Source organism: Phocoena phocoena, chromosome 18 (genome assembly GCF_963924675.1).
Source record: "Phocoena phocoena chromosome 18, mPhoPho1.1, whole genome shotgun sequence".
Classification (NCBI taxonomy): Eukaryota; Metazoa; Chordata; class Mammalia; order Artiodactyla; family Phocoenidae; genus Phocoena; species Phocoena phocoena.
In genome coordinates, this window is record NC_089236.1 from 69051644 (window position 1) to 69077074 (window position 25431).

At 40.3% G+C, this 25431-nt stretch overlaps 1 protein-coding gene across 7 annotated transcripts in view; it reads right to left on the minus strand.

The window, feature by feature from the left end:
• DOCK9 (dedicator of cytokinesis 9) overlaps window positions 1-25431 on the minus strand; it is a 213744-nt gene that overhangs the window by 108431 nt on the left and 79882 nt on the right. For all 7 annotated transcript variants that reach the window (XM_065896283.1, XM_065896284.1, XM_065896286.1 and 4 more), the window contains exons 4-10: window positions 21906-21988; window positions 20148-20217; window positions 18052-18147; window positions 16937-17071; window positions 11433-11607; window positions 10446-10513; window positions 1006-1080 (exon numbers count right to left, since the gene is read on the minus strand). In XM_065896283.1, coding sequence (XP_065752355.1) covers window positions 1006-1080; window positions 10446-10513; window positions 11433-11607; window positions 16937-17071; window positions 18052-18147; window positions 20148-20217; window positions 21906-21988 — 702 coding nt within the window. The remainder of the gene's footprint in view (window positions 1-1005; window positions 1081-10445; window positions 10514-11432; window positions 11608-16936; window positions 17072-18051; window positions 18148-20147; window positions 20218-21905; window positions 21989-25431) is intronic.

Here is a 25431-nt window from a genome sequence, read left to right on the forward strand (position 1 = left end):
GAATATTACGCAGTCATAAAAAGTGGAGTTCTGACGCAAGTTATAACAGGGACGGACCCTGAAAACATTATGCTAAGTGGAACAAGCCAGACACAAAAAGGCAAATATTGTATGCTTCCACATATATGAACTTCTTAAATAGGCAAATTCATAGAGACAGAAAGTAGAATAGAGGTTACTAGGGGTGAGGGGAAGGAGGCATGGTGGGCTGTTGTTTAATGGGTACAGAGTTTCTGTTTGAGAGGATGAAAAAGTTCTGGAAATGGATAGTGGTGATAGTTTTACAGTAATGTGAATCTACCTAATGCCAGTGAATAGTACACTTAAAAATGGTAAATTTTATATTATGCATATTTCACCACAATAAACAAAAAATCATCAAAAAGCAAATTATATATATGTGTGAGTATATATACGGTTATGAAGTCTGTGAAGAGATATAGAAAAATACTTATGTTTAAAGATAAATGGTTAAAAGAAGTTCTATAAAAAGACCACAAATGAAGAAGAGGAAAATATGGGAGGAAACACAGCAGAACAGTTGGCCCCTCAAAGCAGCCCTATCTGTAGGCAACCCTGGAGGCCCTCCCAAGCCGTGTTTTGGATTTTTTGGGGACACAGATGTGGACCACATGTACTGCAAGGCTTGTATTTGGAACTGAGCCTGGGCTAGTCAGAAAATATCACAGTCTACTGGGCATCTGTAGCGATGTTTGTTATTTTCTGATGGTGATTTTGGGGGGTAAATTATATATGTTCTTCGTGGACTTGAGAGTGTCTTTGGATAAATCAATTTTCAACAATCTATTAAATATCAAATATTCACAATGGTTGTGCTATGGTAATGAGATTACAGGTTGTCTTTATATTTTCCTCTTTCTCCTGAATTTTCTATATTGTTATACTGCTTGTTATCCAAAGTATATAAATAAGCAAACAAACAAACAAATAATCTAACAAAGGTTTTCCTTCCTTAACTATTTTAAATATTAAAATCATTCTTACCTGAGCATCTGGGTCCAAGTAAAAAAGTTTAACTCTGCTTTCACTTTTCAGTTTGATTTCTGCTTCTCTGGTACTCTGATAACAAGATAAACAGAAAACAAAAATTACATTGAAAAAACCCTTTTCTTACAGAGATGTCTAAATATGTTTGAAAGCTACCCCATCCTGAAGAGCCAGACTGCCAGACAGCTCTGCCCTCATCTTGGAGGGTCACCTGCATGTCAATGAACAAGGATAGGCTATCCAGTATGTAGCACACAATGTCAGTGCTATGGGGTAAAAAGAGAAGACTTGATCCCTGCCCGTATGAAGCTGATAATCAACTGCAGCCAAAACCAATGCAAAGAAAGCAAAAGAGAACAATTAAGCATTAATGTCAAGGAAAAGCTTCATAAAGTCACGGAATAGGGGACAAGCCTTGAATGAAGGGGTAGAATTTAGATAGCAAAAAGGAGGAAAGCATGAGCATTTCAGACCAAATGAAAAGGATGCACAGAAAGGACAGATACTGAGAGAGGAAATGAGCCCAAAGGGTAGAAAGGACTTAGGGTCCAGCCTGAGACTGAGGGTACAAGCAAAGGAAGAGGAAGGCATATGTTTTGGATGGTGGAATAAAGAAAACTGTGGCATATCTTGAAGGACAGCCATAGATGTCAGGAGCAAGCAAGGGGAGAATTGCTGATTCACTGAATAAATATTTATGAGCACATATTTTATGTCAAGCTAGGGACACAAACATGAATGAAATGCAGTTCCTATCCCCAAGGAACACCATCTGGGAAGACAGAAAATAAACAGCAATATGAATGGCAAAAGAAATCGTACGTACAGTGAGCTAACCTGCACTAGGGGTGGCCGCCAGGAAAGAGCTCCCAGAGGAAGGCCCATCTTGAAGGACAAGGACATTTGGCCAGAAAAGGAGAGAAGGGCATTCTAAGAGGAGGTACTACAGGTATAAAGGTACGAGTCACACCTGAGCAATGATCAAGTCATTCATTACAACTGAATGGTAGTACATGATGAAAAAAGTAGAGAAATGAGTCAGATTTGTACGGTAAGGTCTGGGGATTTCACTCAGAATCCAAAAAATCCTGCAATATTTTAATCAAGGGAATAAAATTACCAGTTCTGCATTTTAGATCCACCCCTCGGTTAGGACTGAAGGTCCCTAGGAGGTCCACATGGTCTCTCCTGAGTTATCACAACAGGATCCCAGTCTCACAGCAAGGCCCATAACAAATCCCACCTTCCTAGCTTGGCTGGCCTGCTGACTGGACAATCCACTAATTTGGGAGGAAGAGCAGGTTTGTGGAGAAGATGGTAGAGTCTGGAGATGCCTGCAGGATTTCTAAGCGGAAACATCCAGTAGACAACCAGAGAGATGGGACGTGAGCACAGGGTGGGGAGGAAGGCTGGAGTTACAGACCAGGAGAACATCAGCATAGAGGTGAGGATGCAAGTCTTGGGGGTGGGTGAGAGTCCCTGGGGGAAAGTGTGAAAGCAAGTCTGTGGACAGAAATCCAGGGGCCCCAACACTGAAGGGATGGACAGAAGAAGAGAAGTCATTCAGGGAAAGAGACATGGTGGCAGAGATGGGGGCTGGAGAAGTGGGACATGGGAACAGGGAGAAGAGGGAGCTTCTTAGACATTCACAAGATAGAAGTCATCTCCAGCCACGTTATGCCACACCTGATGCCTCTGAATCTATATCCTGTTCTTCCTGGCAGTCACAGTTCTTAATAGAATGTCCTCTCTCATCTGCTCCTTTGCCCAAAGACCATGAGTCACACCTCAGCACATAATGGGTGGTGACAGCAACAGGGGAGAGGGCGTCTTGTCCTCTCTGCTGGTGGCTTAAAGAGGTCTACTATTACATTTCTAATCACGGCCAATGAGAAATTAAGCATCTTAATTTTCTCAGCCATGTAGTTGTTGTAACAGGTTCTTAGCAATGACCCAAACTCTACCCTGACCATATCTGACAAACTATCTACATCTAGCAGAATGAAATGACCACCAGAATGCCAGCTAAGAAACTGGGTTCTAGTTCTAGTTCAGTTGTTAACTGGCTGCATGAACTTGAGCAAGCCACTTAGCTTCCTTGGACTCTATTTTCATTTCTGAGTAAAAGTGTTCAACAAGATGATGGCTCGAGTCTTCTTCTACAACAAAGTTTATCTTGATGCTCTCTCTGCAGCTTTAAGGCTTCTGGAGGCTCAGGGGCATTCCTACAAATCATCTGCTCATGCTTACAGAGGAAAGGGTATGCCTGTGGCTGGGGACGGGGGTGTGTAGGACAATGTTTTAAATCCATCTTGCCCATCCCCTTATCCTAATTTTTCAAACCAAAAGGACCAGAACACGTGCATGTAGAATACACTTAAATGAACCCAAAGAATTTGCTTTACTTTGTATACAACCCATGGCGTTTCCCAACAAAAACATCAGTACTAGGTGCTGCGAGCCACCACCAACAGTAATACATTCTCCTGAATTTTTGCTTGAGTCCTTCAACAAGAGCAAACGCTATGATCTTAGACACTGGAGCACAGCAATGGGTTCTTAATGTAGATGGCATTTTCTCATGTCTTTCTGAAAGATTCTTGTTGACTCAAGTGGAGTAGGAGATGAGAAATGAATAAAGCAAGAAAGACTGCTAAGAGTTCTATATAATTAGAAGGCAAACAGAGATGCAGACACATTAACAGAAAAAAAAAAAAATCAACAACTAGCCAAAACAGACTCAAAGTATCCTGATGTTGCCATTAATATCCAAGGGATATATTCTTCACTAGAAAAACCACTTAATGGGGAAGAAGGGACAACGTTAGATGTAAAAATAACGTGAAAGCTTATAATCCACCTTGCACACACTGACAGCTCTTCTATGAGATAGATGAAAAGCAGGCTCAGCTTCTTAAAGCTCCTCCCATCCTTCCCAAGGCCCAGAGTGCTTTAAACAGATGGGACGCCTGATAAACAGTGTTTAAAAGAATTACCAAGTAAAACCTAGGCAGTAAGAAAATGTGGCTCGGGAAGGGCAGGGCTTTCCCCCAGAGCCAGGGAATAATAAATACTTGAAAGCATCACAATGATAAAAGCAAATATTTGTTGATAATAGCCAACATCTCTATGCTAGATGTTATCCTAAGTGCACATTTAAATTTGGTACAAACTTAGGAGGCAAGTCTTATTATTATCCTTGTTTAAGAGAAAAACACTGGGGCTCGAGGGGTGAATACTTTGCCCCAAATTCACAACCCTAAGCAGAAACCTGGCTTCTAACTGAGGCTGTCTGGCTTCAGAGCCCACATTCTTTAACTATTAGACCAGAAAAAAATAGGTACAGAATACGAAAAAAAAAAAAAAAAAGAATACGAACAGGCAAGTCAGAGAGCAGGAAAACCAAATGGCAAATAAATATACAAAAATATGAAAAATACCACTACTAAAACAGTGGGATACAAATTAAAGCAGTGAAACATCATTTTTCACTCCTCTGGTGAGTATGCAGAGAAATGGGAATATGAATTGTTACAACCTTTTGGGAAAGTAACCTGGCAATATTTAAAGCACTAAAAGCACAATAAACTGTGACCCAGAAATCCCACCTTGGGGAATTCCTCATATAGAAATAAGAGCATGAGTATTTCAGCTTATAAATACGTCATGATGTTTACTGTGCACTGTTTGTATAGGCTAAAGACTGAAATTATCTAGATGCTCATGAATAGGGAGATGGCTGAATAAAGTGTTCAGTATCCATATTTGGAATATTATGCAGCTATGAAAATGAGTGAACTAGATCCTCTATGGCCCCAGGGGAACAACTATGAAAAATTTTTAAGTAATAGAACAAGTTTCAGAGCAATATATATATCATGAGCATATTTTTAAAAATAACTAAAAACACTGCATATGTGTAAATGTTTCCATGAGCAATTGGTTCGGTAAAGAAACAATTATAACAGGTTAATAACATCAGTGCTCTCAGGATGGAGGTTGAAGGGAAAACATGAACTTTTCTTTATACAACTTTGAATATTTTTACTTATTATAGCAAGTACATTTATTTTCACTTAAATTTTAGTAAAGACAATAAAATAAATTCCTGTAATAAGTACTTTCACAGTCTAAGAGCCCACAAAACATAGCTGTAAAAAAATATCCCACAGGGCTTCCCTGGTGGCACAGTGGTTGAGAGTTCACCTGCCGATGCAGGGGACGCGGGTTCGTGCCCTGGTCTGGGAAGATCCCACATGTCGTGGAGCGGCTGGGCCCACGAGCCATGGCTGCTGAGCCTGTGCGTCCGGAGCCTGTGTTCCGCGACGGGAGAGGCCACAACAGTGAGAGGCCCACGTACCGCAAAAAAAAAAAAAAAAAAATCCCACAGACTATGCCATCCAGCACTTCTCAAAGTGACAGAGACCAGCTCTGCTCTTAAAATAACCTGTGGTCAGTCCATACCGTAGATGCAGGAAGAACCCAACTTGTTCTTCCCCAAACCCTGTTGCTGGTCCTACCCACTGCTCGTCTAATAATTCAGTATAGAGGAAAATGGAGAGAGAAAAGTGACAATGACAGAGCCATTCTCTATAAAAACGGACACTTCTCAGACACTACAGAAGAGAATGATTTGTCTAAAACAAAGGCTATTCCCCCCACTCCTGTATTCTCTAAGTTTAATCACTAATGATACACCCTGACAATGTTTTCTTCCTTGTATTAAGAGGCAGTTATGAACCAAACATTCAAGAGTTTCCAGAAGAACTACCATAAAGTTTAGGCATACCCTGTGTCTTAAGTTTATCTCTGAGCAGGGAAAACAATCGAAGGCCAGAGCATCATATTTTGAGGATGGCTCCTCAGGAAAATACTGTGTTGACTGTTGGCTCATTTAAACAGAATGGGTTGCAAACAGGAAGACTTAGCAAAATCCTTTGAAGCCAGAATACATACTTTTAACTTAAAGAGCTGTCATGAATTGTTTCCACTACTTCCATGATATCTAACTCCCAGGGACCATCATCTCATCCTCTGTGTCACAAAGCTATAATAAAGCATTCTAGATAAGGAAGCCCAAGAAATGGAGCGCCAGATGACCTCACAAACACAACCCTAGCTGGTTCCTTTGTATCATAACACAATGACATAATTTTCTGGATTAGGATACAGAGAAGGAAGCATTTATTACAGATGTGGTTTAAAATCTCAGAGAAGGTGTCTGTGAAACTGTTTGGGTTCTGACGAGTACTGCCGAACTTGGCCTCCTGATGCTCACTCAACCTCAATGAGACCATAAAGTCTGAGACACCAGACTCTAGCCTGTGTTCAACTGTGGAAGATTTACCAAGAAAGGTAAATTCATTCACTATAAAGAAGTTACAAGGTAACAGAATGGGAGCAATTTTGGTTCAACAGGAACCACATGGGGAGGCCAAATTAAGAGTGAGCAGCTGTTTTTTGAGTACACAAAGAGCTCAAAAATAGAAAAGCTATGGAGGAAAATATAAGGTGGGAGCATGAGGGTTTTCTTCATACTACCTTTACACAGGAGGTGATATATATACATACATACATATATGTATATTCATTTCAATGTTACCTAAGGTAAATGTAACCAGAAAAAAATATTTATCAAATAAATAGTAATCGGGTTTACCACATGATCATATTACCCCTTGACACTGTAGGGAAGAAATCAATTAACTAACTTTAACTACAGTTTGTGTTTATTTCATAAAAATGTTTATAAGACTGTGTACTCTGATACTATAAATGCTGTTACGTTTAGAACAAACATATGTTTGGCTCCATTTTAGACAATAGGAGGAAAAGAACAGGTTTTAGGGTATACACAGTGTGTCCCCATAAGAAAACAATAGAGATGTTCAGTACTAAATGTACAAGCAACAAAAGGGCCAAGAACATACAAAATATTCTGAAAACCTAATTCCATATCACTCCTACTGTATGTCAAGGGCCCCTCCATCACATTCCACAATGAGACATCAGCTATTTTTGTACTAAAACAACTTCCTGTCGCTCATATCCTGTTTGGTTATGTTTCCCTCACAGTGGAAAACAAAAGCCGGGGCAACAGGATGAATGAAGCAGAAAGAGGAATTGACCTGAGTGGAGCCTGCCATTAAATTACACCTTTGCCTGCCCCCACTGTTCTAGGCCTTTCTCTGCAATCTGATGTAACTGTGGCCTGATCTCCCCATGGACCTTTCCCTGGTACTGCCCTCTTAACCTCCTCACCCCGACTAAACTCTCCCTCCTTGCCTAGCTGTGCAACTCGAGCCTCCCTCCCCCTCCGACACACCCTCCCACCCCTATTCAATCTCACACTCTGGAATCCATTCCTTCTAAAATCAGGATGACCAGGTATCAATCAACCTGCTTTCTTTCTTAACAGGTACAAATGATCCCACCCCAGATACACTGGAGGGGGTTATAAATAGTCAAAACCACTCACACTTGGGGCCCTGGATGATGAAGGGGCTGAGAGCCAGGCACACTGGTGCCTGAGCCTCTCACACTGCACTTCTGCCACCAAGCAGGCGGACAAGAGGCATCACCAACAGACACCTGCCCCACAAGTGGGATGGCAGCATGCTGGTGAGTAACAGCACACCTTAATTTTCTTTTTTTTTTCTCTTCGAAAAATTACCGTCTGCACTTTTTCTACCTTCTTAAATTAAAATGGTTTAAAAACACTTGAGAGCTGGGGTGGGGGAGTGGGAAACAACAGTTAAGTCCCTTATAATGCTGCACTTTTTAGGTTCTGACCATGATCCACAGTTAAGAAATACATTTACATCACAACCCAACACACACATACACAAACACACTCACTCTCTTTCTACATATATATATCAACATATGATATATGCATGATATACACATATATCTTAAATAATATCTATCATTATTAAAGGCAGTGCACTTTACTATCCTCTATTCAATTCTATCCATTTTTTTTATTCTGGGTCACATAATGTTGAGCTAAAGAAGCCTGACACAAAGAGTCATATGTATGATTCCACTTTTCGGAAGGTCTAGAATAGTCAAAACTAATCTACAGTCATAGAGGTCAAAACAACGAGAATGTCAGCTGGGACGGAGGATACAAGACAGTCTGCTGAGGTGCTGGAAATGTTCTATATGTTGGGGGTTATGTGGGTGCACAAACGTGAAATCCATCAAGCTATACAATTAGGGCCTGAGCATTTTACTCTATGTAAGTTCTACTTCAATAAAAAAAGAAGACAAAATTTAAAAGTAAATGAGAAATGGAGATTGAAACCAATTAATTTAATTTAATTAGACCAATTTAATTACTTTTTACCAACTAAAATAGCTTCAGCTAACTTGGTCATTACCCACCAGTTTGAAAAACATATTCAAATATGTTTTATAAATATGTATATATATATATTTTTTTAAAGAATAAATATATGTGATATATATCTCCTTAGGTCTTAGGAGCAAGGAATTCTAAAGGCCAGGTAGTAGTAGGCAGTGAGAGAAGAAAGGAAGGCACAACTCCTGTTTGTCTTCACAAGAAAAAAAAACATTTCTAATTAATCAACATTAAGCTCAAATAATATGAGTCTTCTCCTAGGTATCCACTGTGTTCACCCAGTAAGTGTAGAAAGTTAACTTTTAAAATTCTAGATTGCACTACATATATTATCTGTTTCAACAGAGATTCTGCTTTGAGAAATCATGAACCCCAAAACATAACAAAAAAGCGAATCTCAATGCAAAATATGACACACAGAAGTTCATAACATGAAAGCACAAACACACAAGCTAAACTCTTCCCAGCCTAGAAGGAGGTTACAGTGGTAGCACTAAAATTAGCTTTAATAGGCAGGTGCTAAAAAGATACTGTGGTAACAGTCAAGTGCTAAAGAAAAACAATGCTCTAAAGTCCTAGCCAGGGAGGGAGATTTTATATTTTAGAACAGCTATGTTGTCTTAAAGTAAAGGTCAATGTTGAATGCTAGTCTATTTATAATGGTATATAGATAAACCATGTTTTCTATTACAGTGTTTAAGATACGGGTGTGTAGCGTCTCTATTTCACTGTATTCACACACACACACACACACACACACACACACACACACAAAAGAATAGAAAGGCAATAACAGAGTAAGAATATAGAGGGCCAAAGAAGACAAGGATATTTCTCTCATTTAGAAAGAATTATTCAGAGATGCACACAGGGAGGCAAGTACAAGGATATTCATTGTAGCACTGTTTGTAATAGAAAAAATTGGAAATAATAGAACTGCTAAAATGAAATGCTTACACAATGCAGTAAAGGGTATGAATTAGATCTGTATACCAACTTGGATGGATCTCAAAAACAAGGCTAATTTAAAAATAAAAACAAGGGCTTCCCTGGTGGCGCAGTGGTTGAGAGTCCGCCTGCCGATGCAGGGGACACGGGTTCGTGTCCCGGTCTGGGAAGATCCCACATGCCGCGGAGCGGCTGGGCCCGTGAGCCATGGCCGCTGAGCCTGCGCGTCCGGAGCCTGTCCTCCGCAACGGGAGAGGCCACAACAGTGAGAGGCCCGCGTAACGCATAAAAAAAAAAAAAAAAAAAACAAGTACAGAATAATATGTTAGCATTTATATAATATGTTAAACGTACAAAACGCAGCCACATATTATTATGATAGATATATTGGTAAAGATATGAAAATCAAATGGAAGTATTTCCAGAAAACTCATAATAGTGGTTGTCTCTAGTTGAGGTTGTGGGGGAAGAAGGGAATGGAATACAGATGATGTTTAAAAAAGAATTTCAAGTATAACTGATATTTTTATTTCTTTAAAAAATGTTGAAGCTGAAAAGACAATACAGTAACAGGTGTTGAATCTGGGTGGTGGGAATATGGTTGTTTTGATCTTCGTGCTTTTCAGTAACTTTTTGAGTTTCTCAAGATTATAAAAAACAGGTATAACTTTTTTTTTTTTTTTCATTCAGACTGACCCGGGAAAAATTCATATAACTCAGGCAACCCTCTTTTGTTCAGTAACAAGATTATTACTTATCCATCCTTTTTGGAATTGTCTCTATTAACTTGAATAGGGGAAGCGTATGTGTGAATGTACTAAGTAACATGTTACTATGGAAACATTTACCTGTGCACCTTGGTTATTTCTTCAATACTTCTAACGTGGCATTAAATATTATGTGGGGAAAACAAAGAATAACAAAAACAGAATACTTTGTAAGGCACTTTCTGGAAAACAAACTCAAATCCGACTTAAGAAGTCAGCCATGTGTTTCACCTCACCAAACGCTGAAGTCAAAAAATAGCAGTAACTACACCATGATTTTAATAATTTACTATAATGTATTTGTTAATCATTTCAATATCATTTTATGAAGAGCAGAAGATTTAAGATGATGTTACCTTGGCAAGTTCAGGCAGGTAGCTATCTAAACCGGAAACGGAACCTTCTATTTTGCTTTGCTCATCATCTAAAACAGCAAAACAGATTACCTAAGTCACTCACAGTTGAAAGCATTTTATTTAAAACAGGAGGAGGAAGGCCGTTTCTCTTATGTGCCCTTTCACACAGTGGTTTGCAACTCTGGATACCCAACAGAAACACCTCAGAGCTTTTAAAAAATGCTGGTGCCAGGCCCAGTGGTGATGGCTGGAGCAGCACGGACAGTGTCTAACCAGAACTGTCAAGAGCTATGGACAGCAGCACACATGGCCACACCCACCAGGCACCAGCCCAGGCCAACTAAACCAGAATCTCTGGTGGGACAAAGGAAAGAGTACTTGTTAAAAGTCTCCAGGGACTTCTAAGGCACAGCCAGAGTTGGGAATCACCCGTCCAAGAACCTGAAATAAAACATGAATTGTCAAGAACATAGCCAGATTTTCCCAACCAATTTAATCTGTGGCTTCTGCCCATCCTAACTTTGACTTGAAAATTCCAAAGGATATGATTAATGATAACAATAAAAACTATAATTAGTATTTGAAGTGCCGACTCTATGCCAGGTACTTGAGATACATTATCTTGTTTAATCTTCCCATCGACCAGCAAGTTCTGTTTTGATTCCCATTTTACAAGAGAGTAATCCAAGGCTCTGAAAACATAAGTGGCTTGCCCAAGGTCTCACGGCTGAAAAATGGTATTGCTGGGACTTGAACTCAGGTATTCCTTTCTGCCTCCAAAGCTGTGATTCTTCTCATTATACAAATGATGTCAGGGTAGGACATTTTACTGGGACAAAATCTTTGCTGACAGGTTATCTCTAAGGAGCTCACGTCTGTCCCACCTCCATGTACCTCTGCAGTAATCTGGCACTTCCTGTGCCCTCTGGCAAAATAGAAGACACCCGCAGAGTGTGCATGCACCTGGGGAAAGCTATACCTGCCTACCTTCATGAGAGTCTCCGTTTCGCTTTTCTTGCATTGCAGCTTCAAAGTTGAGCTGGAGAATCTTGTTCAGAGTTGTGATCCACTCTTCCATTTCCGCTTCAGTGTCTGCTGCCAAAAGGTAACTACTTTTGTCCTGCATCTTGAGCTCAAAAGCAAAACGCCTGACTTTGTTGTTCTGAAACAGAAAAAGGGTAAAGAGACACATTTCGGAAGAACTGGAACAGCCTTAAAAATTATTCTCTTTATTATCTGCTGATGGGTACTATCTCATCAGCATTTCGGACCAAGTTATTTAAAAAGGCAAGCCCCTTCCCAATAAACCCCCATCTGTATCCACCTTCCCTCAATTATTTTCTTCATGGCTTCATTTTCCCATCTGACACATTACACATTTTACATATTTATTTGTTGTCTGTCCCATCCAATGAAATGGAAGCTCTTCAGAGCAGAGATTTCTTTTGTTCAGTGCTACATCCCTATTTCTAGAACACCGCTTGGCAAATAATAGGCTCTTGAAAAATATCTGAATGAATGAAATTTCATTGAAAATTTTCAGTTCCTCTAGCTCCTATCTTTGTTAATGAAGTAGTATGTGGTATCACATTTTAAAAGCAAACCATTATCTATCAATATGTCTGATTTCCTTACCTGGAACTTTCTCATCATTTATGAGGCCCAAAAGGTATTTAGACACCATGTCTACCTTCCTCCAGCTTCCCTCATGCCTCCAGCTTTTATGCCTGTGAAAGGGTATCTTACTTAAAGTATAAAAACCACAGTCCATGTGCATTAAATGACGAAGGATGAATGTGCACGAGGCCAGGGTTTCTCCACTTTGGCACTACTGACGCTTGGGGCCAATAACTGTTATGGGGACCGTCCTGTGCACTGTAGCCTGTTTAGAAGCAGCCTGGTCTTACTCCTTAGATGCCAGTAGCATAGCCCCCCAGTTGTGAAGATCAAAACATGTCTTCAGATATTATCAAACATCCCCTGGTGGGTAAAATCGCCCTGGTGACTGCACTAGATAGAGGTTCAGCTCCGAGGAACATGACTCAAGACTCCTGGTACTTACAGGCTGAAGGACGTGACATCACAAACTCCCACCAATGTGCGGCGTCCGAGCAGAGCCTTCGCCCACTAAAATTCTAGCTGGTTAGCCGCAGTCCCTGAGGGGGCCCTCAGCGAATGTCTCGGGGACAGGGTGGCCCTCCCAAAGTCGCCTCTGTGACCTCTGCAGCATGGTTCTCAGGAGAGAACTGCTCCCAGCAGAGCATGCAGACCACTGTGCACAACGCCTCACACCTCACTTCACAGAAGGAGTCAGAGAAGGGGTCAAAGGCCAGATATGAAAGGAGTTCTCTCCCCTGCACTCCTCACCTACTCATTACTATGAAAATAAGTTAAAAGTAGGGTGAGCATTAGGCCTTGATTCTGAATTATTCCTCTTTCTGAGCCTCAGTTTCCTTATCTGCAAAATAAGTGTAATCAACTTCAAGGTTCTAAAACACTTTTAGGGCTCAAGATTCGTAACTGGATTCTTTTCAGGTCTAGTTTTAAATTTTAGTATAGGCATTTCTTTGAACTCATAGCATTAATCAGCTCATATTTTTACAATGTCCAAAGGCAATATTAAAAAAAAAACCTGAAATACTTAAGCCACAACTTTTGGAGCTGAGCTTACAAACAGATGTGGAGATAAAAACAAATTATTTAATCATATTGAAGCCTTAGACACAATTCGTTAAACGTAAAACACCATCAGCCACACCTGCAAAAAGAATATGAAGGAAGGGATGGCCACTGAAGTCAGAGCTTTAGACTCCGAAATGTATTCCAGAGACTGAGTGATTGGGGACTCCGTACCGTAAATCATCTATATTCTGCTGAAGACAGGCAACAAAACTCTTATAAAACAAAAGTAATTACTGCTACTTTCCAAATGAGTTGCCAAATATATTTAGTTTTGCTTTAAACATTTTTTTAAAGTCAATGCCAGAAAACTCAACTAAAATGTAACTGAAAAGGTCTCTCAGCTTAAGAATACAAATGAAACTCCCACTTGGGAATCCCACACAAGAAGTTACTTCACTGTCATTGACAATTTGCTCTGGTACTCCTTCCTTTATGCTGTGAATAAACATACTTTGATATAATTTGGTTTCTACAGTGGCAGCTTTCAGCTGAGTTTGGGTTACAAGCTGAGAGTGCCATATGCCAATTAGCTGTTGATGCAAAAAAAATTCTCAATGAATATTAAGTGGTGCTATCACCTTGATCTAGGGTTTGGTCCTGCACTAGAGGACCAAAAACAATGTTTTGGGGGGGGGGGTTGTTTGTTTTTAAATTAGTCACCAGTAACTAAAAATACCAAGATTTAACTAAAATTTTGTATTTCTGGTTTTCTTGAACCAGATGAGCTGGCAACCTTGAGCTGGCAGTGCCACCCAGCACATCAGCTGCCCCTTTAAACGGGACCACTTGTGCTCCAGTTTGTCACAGTCCCCAGCATTTCCTATCACTTTACACCCAGGCCTCTTCTTTCACTTATCTGCTTGGCCCCTGTAGCCAGCTGAGTTTGGACCCCCAACTTCCATGCTGACCACGATGAAGCAACAAGGTCTGGACTTATTCTCCCAACATAACTACTAGAAATAACTGGGCAAAATAGATGAAACAACTGTTTTTAGGTATTTTGCAACCATCAGGGCAGCCCTGTGATCCCTGATAGAAAGGAAATAGATGAGGTGAGCCCTACCATCACCTCATCACTTTCTGCCTGGAGGCCTATCTGGACCCAGGAAGGTGAGCCTGAACAGAGTCCGACAGTCTTGCTAACTGAGGAGGCTGCCCAGAGTTCAGAAGACGCAGGTGGCTAGAACATGCAGGACAGAGTCTCCAGAACAAGAACAGACTTCTCAGCGCAAATGGATAATAGAGATCTAAACTCAGTAAAAACTCATTCATTACATGTTTATTTTCTCCTTATGTCATGCCTTAACAAAAAAGCTTACCAAAAAAATCAAAATCAAGACACAATAACCTAAATTTCAGGTCACCATAGATATGAGATAAGGAGAAGACTGTGAAGAATAGGGAATAACATAAGACTCCAAAACAACACAAGCATCTAGAAGACAATGGAACGCCTTCAAATTCTAAGGTAAATTTCATCTAACTCAAAAAATTAAGATCTTACACATGATTTCCAGGAAGCTCCTGGAGGATGTGTTCCTCCAAAACAAGAAAGGAAAACGAGAAAGAAGACGACATAGGATCCTGGAAACAAGGAATCTGACACAGGCAGGACAGCAAAGGGAATCTCCAGGACAGTGACTGTGCAGAGGCTGAGGAAGCAGTCAGTCCAGCTTAGAGCATGAAGGCAGGCTGCAGGAGCTAAAATCCTCTCTAGCATCACATAATGGCCACAACTGATGAATGAAGAGCAGCGGACACTCCTTATCTAGCAATACGGAGGCAAATCCCAAGAAAAAAAAACAGTGGAAAAAGTTGAAAATGACCATTTCAGGGAGTGGGGAGTAGGTGAAGTGAGGTGATGCTGGCAGGACTGTGCCTTTAGTGCTACCTCCCTGTACTGTTTGACATTTAAACCAGATGAATGTATTATTTGGATGAAAATGCAATTTCATTTTAAGTAAACATGTGAATGCATAAGCAAGTACACCTGAGGGTCAAAGCAGAGCTGTGTCTCTAACCTTAGTCATACTGGCCCCACAAAACAACCTTTCTTAGAGAACCGAGCTTTGGGCTAATGTCATCAGCGAACACTGAGTCATCTTAAGGAAGAATTCTCTGATAACGGTGACTGCGTCTATTGTGAGGAGCCGTCAAGAAGACCGTTCGTTCATCACACAGCGCCCTCTGTATGAGGGCCCCCAAGAGAAACGCCTGAATGGGCTTCATTCTGAGATTACTCGGGCAGCTTCTGACTAATTGGACTGTTTGTATCTACAGACACTGTGCAACTGAACGGGTCCCCAAGCTAGAAAGCGTAGAGCCTGGTTTGTCACCCACCATACCGGGTGTTAGTTAGGTCTTTAAAATACATGCTTTTTCCTTAACTTAATCCCACTTCATCTCTTCCCCACCCTGACTCCTTTCACACCACTTTAAATTTATATTAGCCTGTGTTTTATGCATCCTTGTAAATTGCTGCTTAGATATTCCTGGAAAACTGGAGGGGAGTGGATGAGTGGATGGACGGACGGACAGACAGACTGGGGAAACTGCCAATCTGCTTTCAAAGGCAATTCTACGAAGGCATGGAAGGAGGCACACCAAACTGGTAATGGTAGCTCCTTGAGAAAGGGAGACATGGGGGTCAACAGGGACTTCTGCACTACCTGTACTGCCTAACATTTCAGGATACAAATACATTCATGTATCATGTATAATTAAAATAATTTTTGAGACTAACTCTGCAACTGTAACAGCACTATGATAACAAACCCTAACCCCAACCCTAATATTGGCTGAATGCTTACCATGTGCCAGCACCGTTCTAAGCTCTTTACATGTATTGATTAATCCCTTCCATAACCATATTCAGTACTATCATTATCCCTACTTAACAAATGAGGAACCTGAGGCACAGAGAAGTTGAAAAGTATCTCCAGGTTATAGAGCTGTAAGGGGTAGAGCAGGGATCTGAACTCAGTCTGAATCTGAAACCCAGCCTCTTGGTCAATATACTACTGTGCCATTGATACTATCATGATAAAAGTCATCCCAGAGATGCTAAGAACTGTTCTGAATATTTCCAAGTTAACTCATCCAATCCTCTTACCCTATTAAGGAAATATTATCATTATCTGAATTTTGCATGTGAAGAAACTTCAGTTAATAGCCAGTCCAAGGTCACACAGTTAAAAAGTAGCTGAGGATTTCCCTGGTGGAGCAGTGGTTAAGAATCCGCCTGCCAATGCAGGGGACACAGGTTCGAGTCTTGGTCTGGGAAGATCCCACATGCTGCGGAGCAACGAAGCCCGTGCACCACAACTACTGAGGCTGTGCTCTAGAGCCCGCGAGCCACAACTACTGAGCCTGTGTGCCACAACTACTGAAGCCCGCGTGCCTAGAGCCTGTGCTCCACAACAAGAGAAGCCACTGCAATGAGAAGCCCGCGTACCACAACAAAGAGCAGCCCCCGCTCACCGCAACTAGAGAAAGCCCGTGTGCAGCAATGAAGACCCCATGCAGCTGAAAATAAATAAACAAACAAATAAATTTAAATGTAAAAAGTAGCTGAGCCAGGTTTTAAACATAAAAACTCATATGCAGAGCACTCGGGCCTCCTACGACATAATTCTGCGTGTGTGTTGTACCCACTATCTTCTAAAATGATGAAAAACAAGCCTTTAACTCATTTTTAAGTCTGCTATTACACTTCTACCACGAATATTGCCATTTTTTGAAGTGTTTGCTTAAATCTGCTAATTCATAGATGGTACTTTTACAAATGAGAAAACTCGCTTCATATTTACCTGAACCACACCCATACAGGAATCCAGAAATATTGATCCTTTTGGTTCCTTGGAGATCTTTTCATCTTTATAAAAATTCAAATTGTAGGACCCATCACCAAGTTGAATCAAGTGGAAAAATCGTCTTTTAAACGACTGAGAGAAAAATACACACATAATTATGGTTTCAAGATGAGAACAGCCACAATCTCTCTCAATAACTCACAAGTACACCCTATGAAAAAACCATTTCAGTTCTCTCCAAAACAAATCTAATTCTGGCCAGTGCCCCAGGTAACTGGGTGAGTTAAGACTCTCCATCACATCTAATAATTTTACTGAATTTAAATTCTGTGGAGTTGGTTCACTAAGCATTCCTGGGTCATTTTTCTCACCCACAGAATCAGAGATTTTTACATAACCACCCAGAAGCGGTGAAGGGAATTCTAATTTGGGATGGAGCTCAGAAGGATGGAAACTTTCTCAAATCCCCAGGGTGTCTTGCTCACACGGAGTAGGAACTGTTCTCTGCCTCACGGAACTGGACGATTTTCCAGCCTCAGGATTACAACAATCAGCATTTCCCCTGATTTAACTTTTATCCCCTGCTCATCCTACCTCACTTCCATTGTTTCTCTTTATTATTAATTCTGGCCTTACATTGGTCCTACTTCTCTCCTGAATAGTTTTTATACTAGTTTTACTTTTCTCTTGACAACCCCCTTCCAATTTAACCATTTTCCCTTTAGTCCTTGATTTTTGCTTTTCTTGACTTTACTGCAGGAAGACCTCCATGAAAGTGCTTAGGTGTAGCCCCTCGGTGATGTTCTACGAGGTACCAAGTATCCCTTTTGTAGTCAATACGGAGAAGAAAGGCTGTAAGGCGACTGCACCTTCACACCAGCCTTACGATGATCTCATCACGCTGGTGGTTGGAGGGTGACAAGGGGAGAGGATGGAAATGGGGCTGTACCAGTGGGGGTTGATCACCGATCACCAGGGAGGCATCTCACTCACCAGACAATGTCACTTTTGTCAGAAAAAACAGCATGCCCATTCATCTTGAGCATCATTTCCAAGACCCACAGGAAAAAAAGGGCTTAGTAAGGGGAAAGCAGGGTGATGGGCCTCCTTACCCTCATGGTCACGCTTATTGCACTGTTCATGTTGCCTTTGTACAGCCAACCGTGCTTGGTGATCCCACCCTTCTGAGAGCCGAGGGAAGCAGCATCCTAGGAGACAAGGGCAACATCGCAATCAATCTCCCGTTATTACTGATGGGAAATCCATTCAATTCATACCAGGTTGCCCCTCGCCCCTTTACTGGAGTAACTGTCTGGCACTAACATCTACTGTGTCCACTTATCAATAAAAGAGGTGGAACAAGCCTAGTCCATTAAAAAGCAAATGCTAGTCCATTAAAAAGCAAAGCTTGTTATAGTCCAAGTTTCCCGCCCCCCCCAAGTATTTTAAGTGTTTAATGAGCCACAAAAAGTACATACCATACTTAACCACTCAAGTTGTAAGGTCTCGCCCGGTTTGGTGAAAAATGTTTTCACATTACACTCCCATATAGTTGGAGGACAAAAGCAAATTCCTGGAAAACTTCCCAGATGCTTAGTTCAGGGAAAGGTGAATAAGAAAGGAAGGAAATATGAGGCAGGCAATAAAGAAAGCAGAGATAAAATGCTGGGGCAACAGAAATGAGGGAAAGAGAGAGGCAAGACCACAACAGGGAGAGAGGAAAGGAGGAGAGAGAAAAGTGAAGGGCGACAGCTAGAAAAGTAAAGAAACATGTTTCCTCAAGTTCTGACCCGAAAACTGAGATCTGGGTTTAAGGGCATGGGGCTGCCAGCTGCTGCTATAAATAAGTCAGGCTTATATTTGCACATATAATAAGCAGACAGACAGATGAAATATACACACACACAAATACACAATGGGGCAAACCTTCCACCACATTCTGACCCGCGCCCCTTCCTTACTCTCTAAGATCTCTGCCTTGTGACTCTGCCCCCTAAGACTGTGTCCAATACACACTTGAGTAGGAGCCTTAGGAAGAGAGGACTACACTGTCAGGTCACCCAGCTCACACCTCCTGAGGACTAGTCTAATTATGATGTTTATTTTTGTAATCAAGTAGACAACTGCAGAAAGACCTGTCTTATGCTTTGTCTGAGACCACCTCAATTTTGTTTTTTTTTTTTTGTGGTACGCGGGCCTCTCACTGCTGTGGCCTCTCCCGTTGCGGAGCACAGGCTCTGGACGCACAGCCTCAGCGGCCATGGCTCACGGGCCCAGCCGCTCCGTGGCATGTGGAATCTTCCTGGACCGGGGCATGAACCTGTGTCCCCTGCATCGGCAGGCGGACTCTCAACCACTGCGCCACCAGGGAAGCCCACCTCAATTTTAGTATTGGTGGTTTTACTGTTGTTATTATTAGTGATAACAGAAGTAACTTACCTGTCTAGGATTTTACAGTTTGGTGTGCGCTCTTATGTGCATTATTTCAATCAGTCCTCCTCTTACTATTAATCAGCACCAAGTTTTTAATATCTTATTTTTCATTGTGAATGACCACTCACCCTTCCCAGAATATTTTTAAAGTGGTTTCTAAAATAATTTGCTACCATGGACATTGTTAACACTCACAATTAGGCATCGAATACTGAGTAGGGAAGAGTAAGTAATGCGGAGATGGGCAGCACTAACTTTTTATTAGGTTTTCCTTGCTCAGTGGACACGGTCACCTTAATGCCCGGCTCTCTTTATCCACTTCTCTGGCCATAACCGTTCCCCCAATAGTAGGGGGAGTGGGCTTGTTAAATTCAGAGGTTCTGGGTACTATCTACTTTACTCAGAGCCCTCACTGAAGAAACAGCCATTTAAAATCTACTGGCTGCCAGTTTATTTCAAATAGCCTGCTGAAAAACAACCTCAACTTAGGATCTAAGTAATCTTGATCTTTTAACAATGTAGCCAAATCCTGTCCGGGACTTTGAAAATGATCTCAGAACAAATAAACAAGGACCAGAGGAACAGGCAACGCTAAGCAGTCAAGTTGAAACAGAGACCTTATTTCAATCGATCAAACAATACATTTTTTAAAAATTCCTCCCCGGTTTCAAGGAACATTCCAATTCCTGTTTTGGCTAAATGTTGGTAATTTTCCAATGAATCTTCTAAATCTGTGAACTAAATCAATCCTTCGATCCGCCAGCAAGCATCCTACCTCATCTTTGTCCACCTCCTCATCAACTTCATAGACATGAACTGGAAGTTTATCCAACTTGGCCACTTTGCTTTAAAAAGAAGAAAGAATCTCGTTTTATAATTACCTAATCTATGAAGAGATGCTGCATTCCTTCCCCCATCAAAGGAACCAGCATTTAACAAATCCAAAGCTGGCCCACTTGGCTAAAGAATAAAAACAACAGATGAAGTTGCTTTTCAAAGTGGGTGATGCAAGAGTTAGAGAGCTCCCAAAAGCCAGGCAGACAAGACGGCATGGCTTGTTGGGAGTTACGTAGATTAAAAATGGGAAAGTGTATTAATAAATAAACACATGGTAGAATAACTTTTAATACAAAGTTTAAATGAGGTCACTCCATCTGAAGTGATCGGAAACCACAGTCTTAATGATGATGGTATTAACAACAAAAACATGACAGTAACGATATCAGTCATTAAACGGTTATTATGTGCTAGGCACTGTGCTGTACTTCACATGTGTTACCTCCTTTAGTCCTTTAGATGGTGGGGACTGGTGCTAAGACCACTTAACAGATGAGGACACTAAGGCTTACAGAGGGCAGAGTAAGTAGATGATGCAGGCCGACTACAGAGTCTATGTTCTTAATCACTGTTACAACCTTCGTCTCCTTCTCATCACACAACTGAAATTCTTATTAACGCCAAGAGGTAAAATCCACCAGCAGTAAAAGTATATCGTATAAAATACACTGAATCCCCGGTCGGTTCTCTTTCAGTCATGAGAAGAGCATGAACAAACGTATCAGTGAAGATAGCTTTACTGACCAAACAGGAAGAATTAAGTCCCCAGATAAGTACTGGGTACATACAGAAGTAAGGAGCGTACCCATCTGGACAATGCTGGAAGGGAGTGTTCTCAGCTGAGGTTTAAAAAGAGGCAATTGGGAAGTTGGCTGGACGCTCTTAAGGAGTAGCTGAACCACACAAACAGAAAAAACAAACAGCTAGGTCCACTGAGAATGGTATAAACAGTTCAAACTCATAGATGGAACAAACCCTAAGAAAAATTTATTAACAGGGTCTTAATTAAAATTTTCATTGGCAACGGTTCCTTTTGAAACACAATCCATCATTACGTGCTTTAAATTTTCATAATAAACTAAAATCTGCCAATTGTGTTATTTCAGGATGTACCATTTTATAAGAGATACCCTCTCAAGGCAAGACCTATCTATACCTGGTTTACTTTAACTACTGCTCATCAATCTAAACACACTTGCTTTTGGTATATTTTAGAATGAGTTAATACTTTAAAGAAGGTAAAGAAATTTGGGAAAATGCTTGTTCTCTGATGTACATTTTTTAAATATAAAATTTGTTCAATATAAAATGCTTTTCATGTCTTTTCAAAATATTATTTTTAAGATAAAACACACCTCAGCATATTTCAATACGCTTACATTTTGTTTTCTGTTTCTCACTGAAAAAAATCTCACTTGTTTTTGTTTCATCAGTGGTACCCTGAGCAGAATCACTGAACATAATTAAACCATCCATGTGTTTCTTACCACCAACCAATTCCCAGAGTACTAGGTTTGAGTACTATTAACAAATACCCTGTAAACAATAGCTAACCCACATACACACAAATCATCTAGAAATATTTTCTCTAATCACTCTGATTGCATGTGAATACACATCTCCCTAGGCATTTCAAGTACAAAGAACTTTCCCTGTGTGTATAACCCCATCCTGTGTGGTCTGATCATTTACTCACTTTGGAAGCTGTCGAAACTCTCCTGAGTAATCTTCATATTTGTAGTTCACAAGATGCCAGTCAGAGTTATAGGTTTTGATGCACTATTTGGGGGGGTGGGGGGAGAGCATAAAAAGAAAAAGCATAAGAGAAAAAGAAAAAAGACATGTGATGACTTCTGGAGAACATTTGGGAAAGTTTATGAATGCACACCCACACCAATATCAAAAAAATTCTTTCCCCTCAACCCTCTCATGCCTGAAATGCCACCATTAGAGGTTCCTATGAAGCTTAAGAACCACTGAAACGTTACACTTGGGAGAGGGGTCACTTAGGTCATCGTCATTCATGATCAGATGATGAGCAGATGTTACAAGGAGACAAACCTCACCTCCTCTTGCTGCATTTACATAACAATGTGCTGTTTCTGACTTAAAACCACTTGGCTCCTAAGAAGTCATGTGGGCTTCTAGAAGAACAGGAAAGTAAATGGGAAGTGTGACCCTAAAGATACTTCCATAGTATTTACTAATATTAAAACTTGCTCATTAGTCAATATTACATACATTTGCCCTCGGATTTTCATTTTATTTATAAGGGACAGTGTGAGGTAATTAGGAAGAAAGATTTAGATTCCAATTCACAGTGGCACCATGACCTCTTCACGTGTACATGTGTGCGTGCATGTGTAGAAATGTACAAAGTATGGAGCAGTCCATTGCTCAGATTCCACAGTGACACCAACCTACACGGACTGCATTAAACTACCTCGCTATCTGACAAGCTCGATCAACCAGCATGGTGTCTTTCATTCATCTGTCCAGGAGGATCCACTGAGTAGTGTGTAGAGTCTTAAGATTATAAGGTCTCCTCCACCAGATCTTCAAATATGAATGAGTCAAAATCAACAGGTGAAGCATTTGATTTAGTTTCCATCAGCGAACTTGCTTTTCCGTACGGACAGCTCTAGACTACACATATATAGATGTCAGTGTGGCAAAAAATGAATGAATAAAGTGAAAACATAGGTAGTTAAATGTATTAGTCGTACCTAGTTGACTTGACTCTGGCTGAAACATCATGAACAAAGTCTCTATTCTGTTTACTTCACTTTGTTGTTTATACTGTGAACCTTTTTATCTGTTTCATACTTCATGCCCAAAGGCTTTCTGAAGCAAAACCCCAAGGTCATGAGAGTAACTACAGCTAATGCCTCTTGTGCCAGGCTCTACACTAAGCACTCTACTGGCAAGGTTGTGAACGGAAGGTAGAGTAAGTTTTTTATATTATCATTCTGAGGTGGAATAAAGAGCAGAGAAGGGTTAAAAACAGTCAGATGTGGGAGCTGAACAACTTTTCAATTTCTTTGCTAAGTAGTTACAAATGTTTTTAAATACCATTTTATTCTTATAAATGCTTTTTTTTTTTAATTTCAAAGCATTTTCACACTTAGAACATCAGACATCCACACTCAAAATCACATTCCAAAACCAGTATGACTTCAGAATCATCTGTAGGTTTGGGTTTTCCTATCCTATCCCTGGGTCCATTAGCATAGCTAAGTCAGGTCAGACTATGTATGACACAGTCTTGTGGACATGCTCTATTATCTTTGTTCTGGTTTTTCACGAAGCCCTTCAACTTCAACTTTCATACCACCGAAGTCTCTTGTAGGATATTAAACCTATTCCGAAGTATAAAATGTACCCGCCCAATTAAAAATAAATAAATAAGTATACACTTGTACATAATCAGTGCATTTATGAACAGAACACCTGAATGTCCAGATTTTTAATATCTTAGGGAAAATGGGTAAGAAAGATAATTACAATGTTTAAATATTTTAAATTATAAGGAACTGCAAAAAACACAGTTAACCAGGTTAAGTAACTAGCTTCACTCATTTAATAAGCCATTGTTGACCGCCCACAAGGCAGGCACAGGCAAAATTCCAAGGCAGGTGCACAGAACAAGGCAAGCAACCCGCACCCCTCTGGAGGTGTAGAACGTCTAGGAGACAAGGGGTTCAATCAGAAATCAGTACGCTGATTTCATGACTGACCTTTCAAACTTGTGAAATTCAATAATATTTTGAAGTTATACTGGAAGGTTTTTGAAGTTTTTTTTTGTTTTGTTTAAAGCCATTAGGTCATCCTCCTGTGGACAAGAGTACGGGGCGGAAGCGCTGTTGCACTCCACCCTGGTGGAAGAGGCCCAAGAGGGTGTAGCTATGCTGGCTCCTGCCCCACAGGGTGAAGTCGCTATTGCCCAACCTGCAGCGATGGGAGAACTTAATGGAGAGCTGTCCCTCAAACATAGTATTTTTTTTAAGAAACTGGGAGAACTGAATTAGTAATTAACAATTTTACTATATGCTTTAAAACAAGGATCAACAAATTTTTTTCTGCAAAAGGCCAGATAGCAAGTATTTTCAGCTTTGAGGGACACACTGTGTCCATTGCAGCCATTGGTGTCTGAGCTGTAATGTGAAGTAGTCACAGGCATATGTGAGCGAGCAAATGGGTGCAGCTGTGCCGCAGTGTACCTTTCTTTACAAAAACAGGCTGCAGGACAGTTCACCTAATGCCCTGCTTTAAAATAAACATTTGAGACTCTGTAAACATATTTGGCTGTGTTTGTCTTGCATTAATATTACGAATAGAGTGGCAAAGGAGGTAAGACAAGAAGTTACCTTTTCAGAATGATAAGAGAACAACACACTTCAAAATTTTTAACTATACATTCAAGTTTTCAAAAATCTCAGTGAAACTAAATGTTGTTACTGTAATGGGCCTTCGCTTAGAACAGCATAGCTTCCTTGTAGTGGGCAAATTTACTGATGGGCATATTTAGCTCCCAAATATCAACTAGAAAAATGGGGATAAAAATACATATTTTTTAAATGAAGGAGCACTTCAAGAAACAAAATTAAAACACCTAACTCGTTCATCCTATCTAAAGGCACCTGTAGGAAGAAACAAACACCTCAAGACAGAACAAGCAAGCAATCTCAAAGCAATAATTTTTCTTTCCTCCTTAACGAAAGAGTCGTTTTCTGTATGTTCAAACAAAAGTAATAATAATCATATATTGATCAGGGATAGTTAGGCTCTGCTCATTGTTACCTGGTACTTCATGAATATTGAACTAATCTTGATAATAAATTACAAGTATAAACATATAAATGAAGTCAATGAATACATAAATGCATGTGCTGAGTCTCCATTAAAAACAATATAACACCATTGTAAAGCAATTATACTCCAATCAAGATGTAAAAAAAAAAGAAAACCCAGCAAAAAAAGACACACAAAAAAACAATATCAAAGTCTGCTAGGTGTCCAGTGAGTTCATTCACAAGTTACTCCTATTCTAAGGCTATGAGATAAGTTTTGTAGAATTCATGTTTTGCCATCAAATTGACCCCATTGACATTTCTGTCCAAGTTTCAGACTCTGAAAACTTCTTATTATTTTTCTATTCTAACTTCCATCATAAAAATGTAATTACCTCTTTGACACTTTCTTGAAAATATCACTGAAATTTT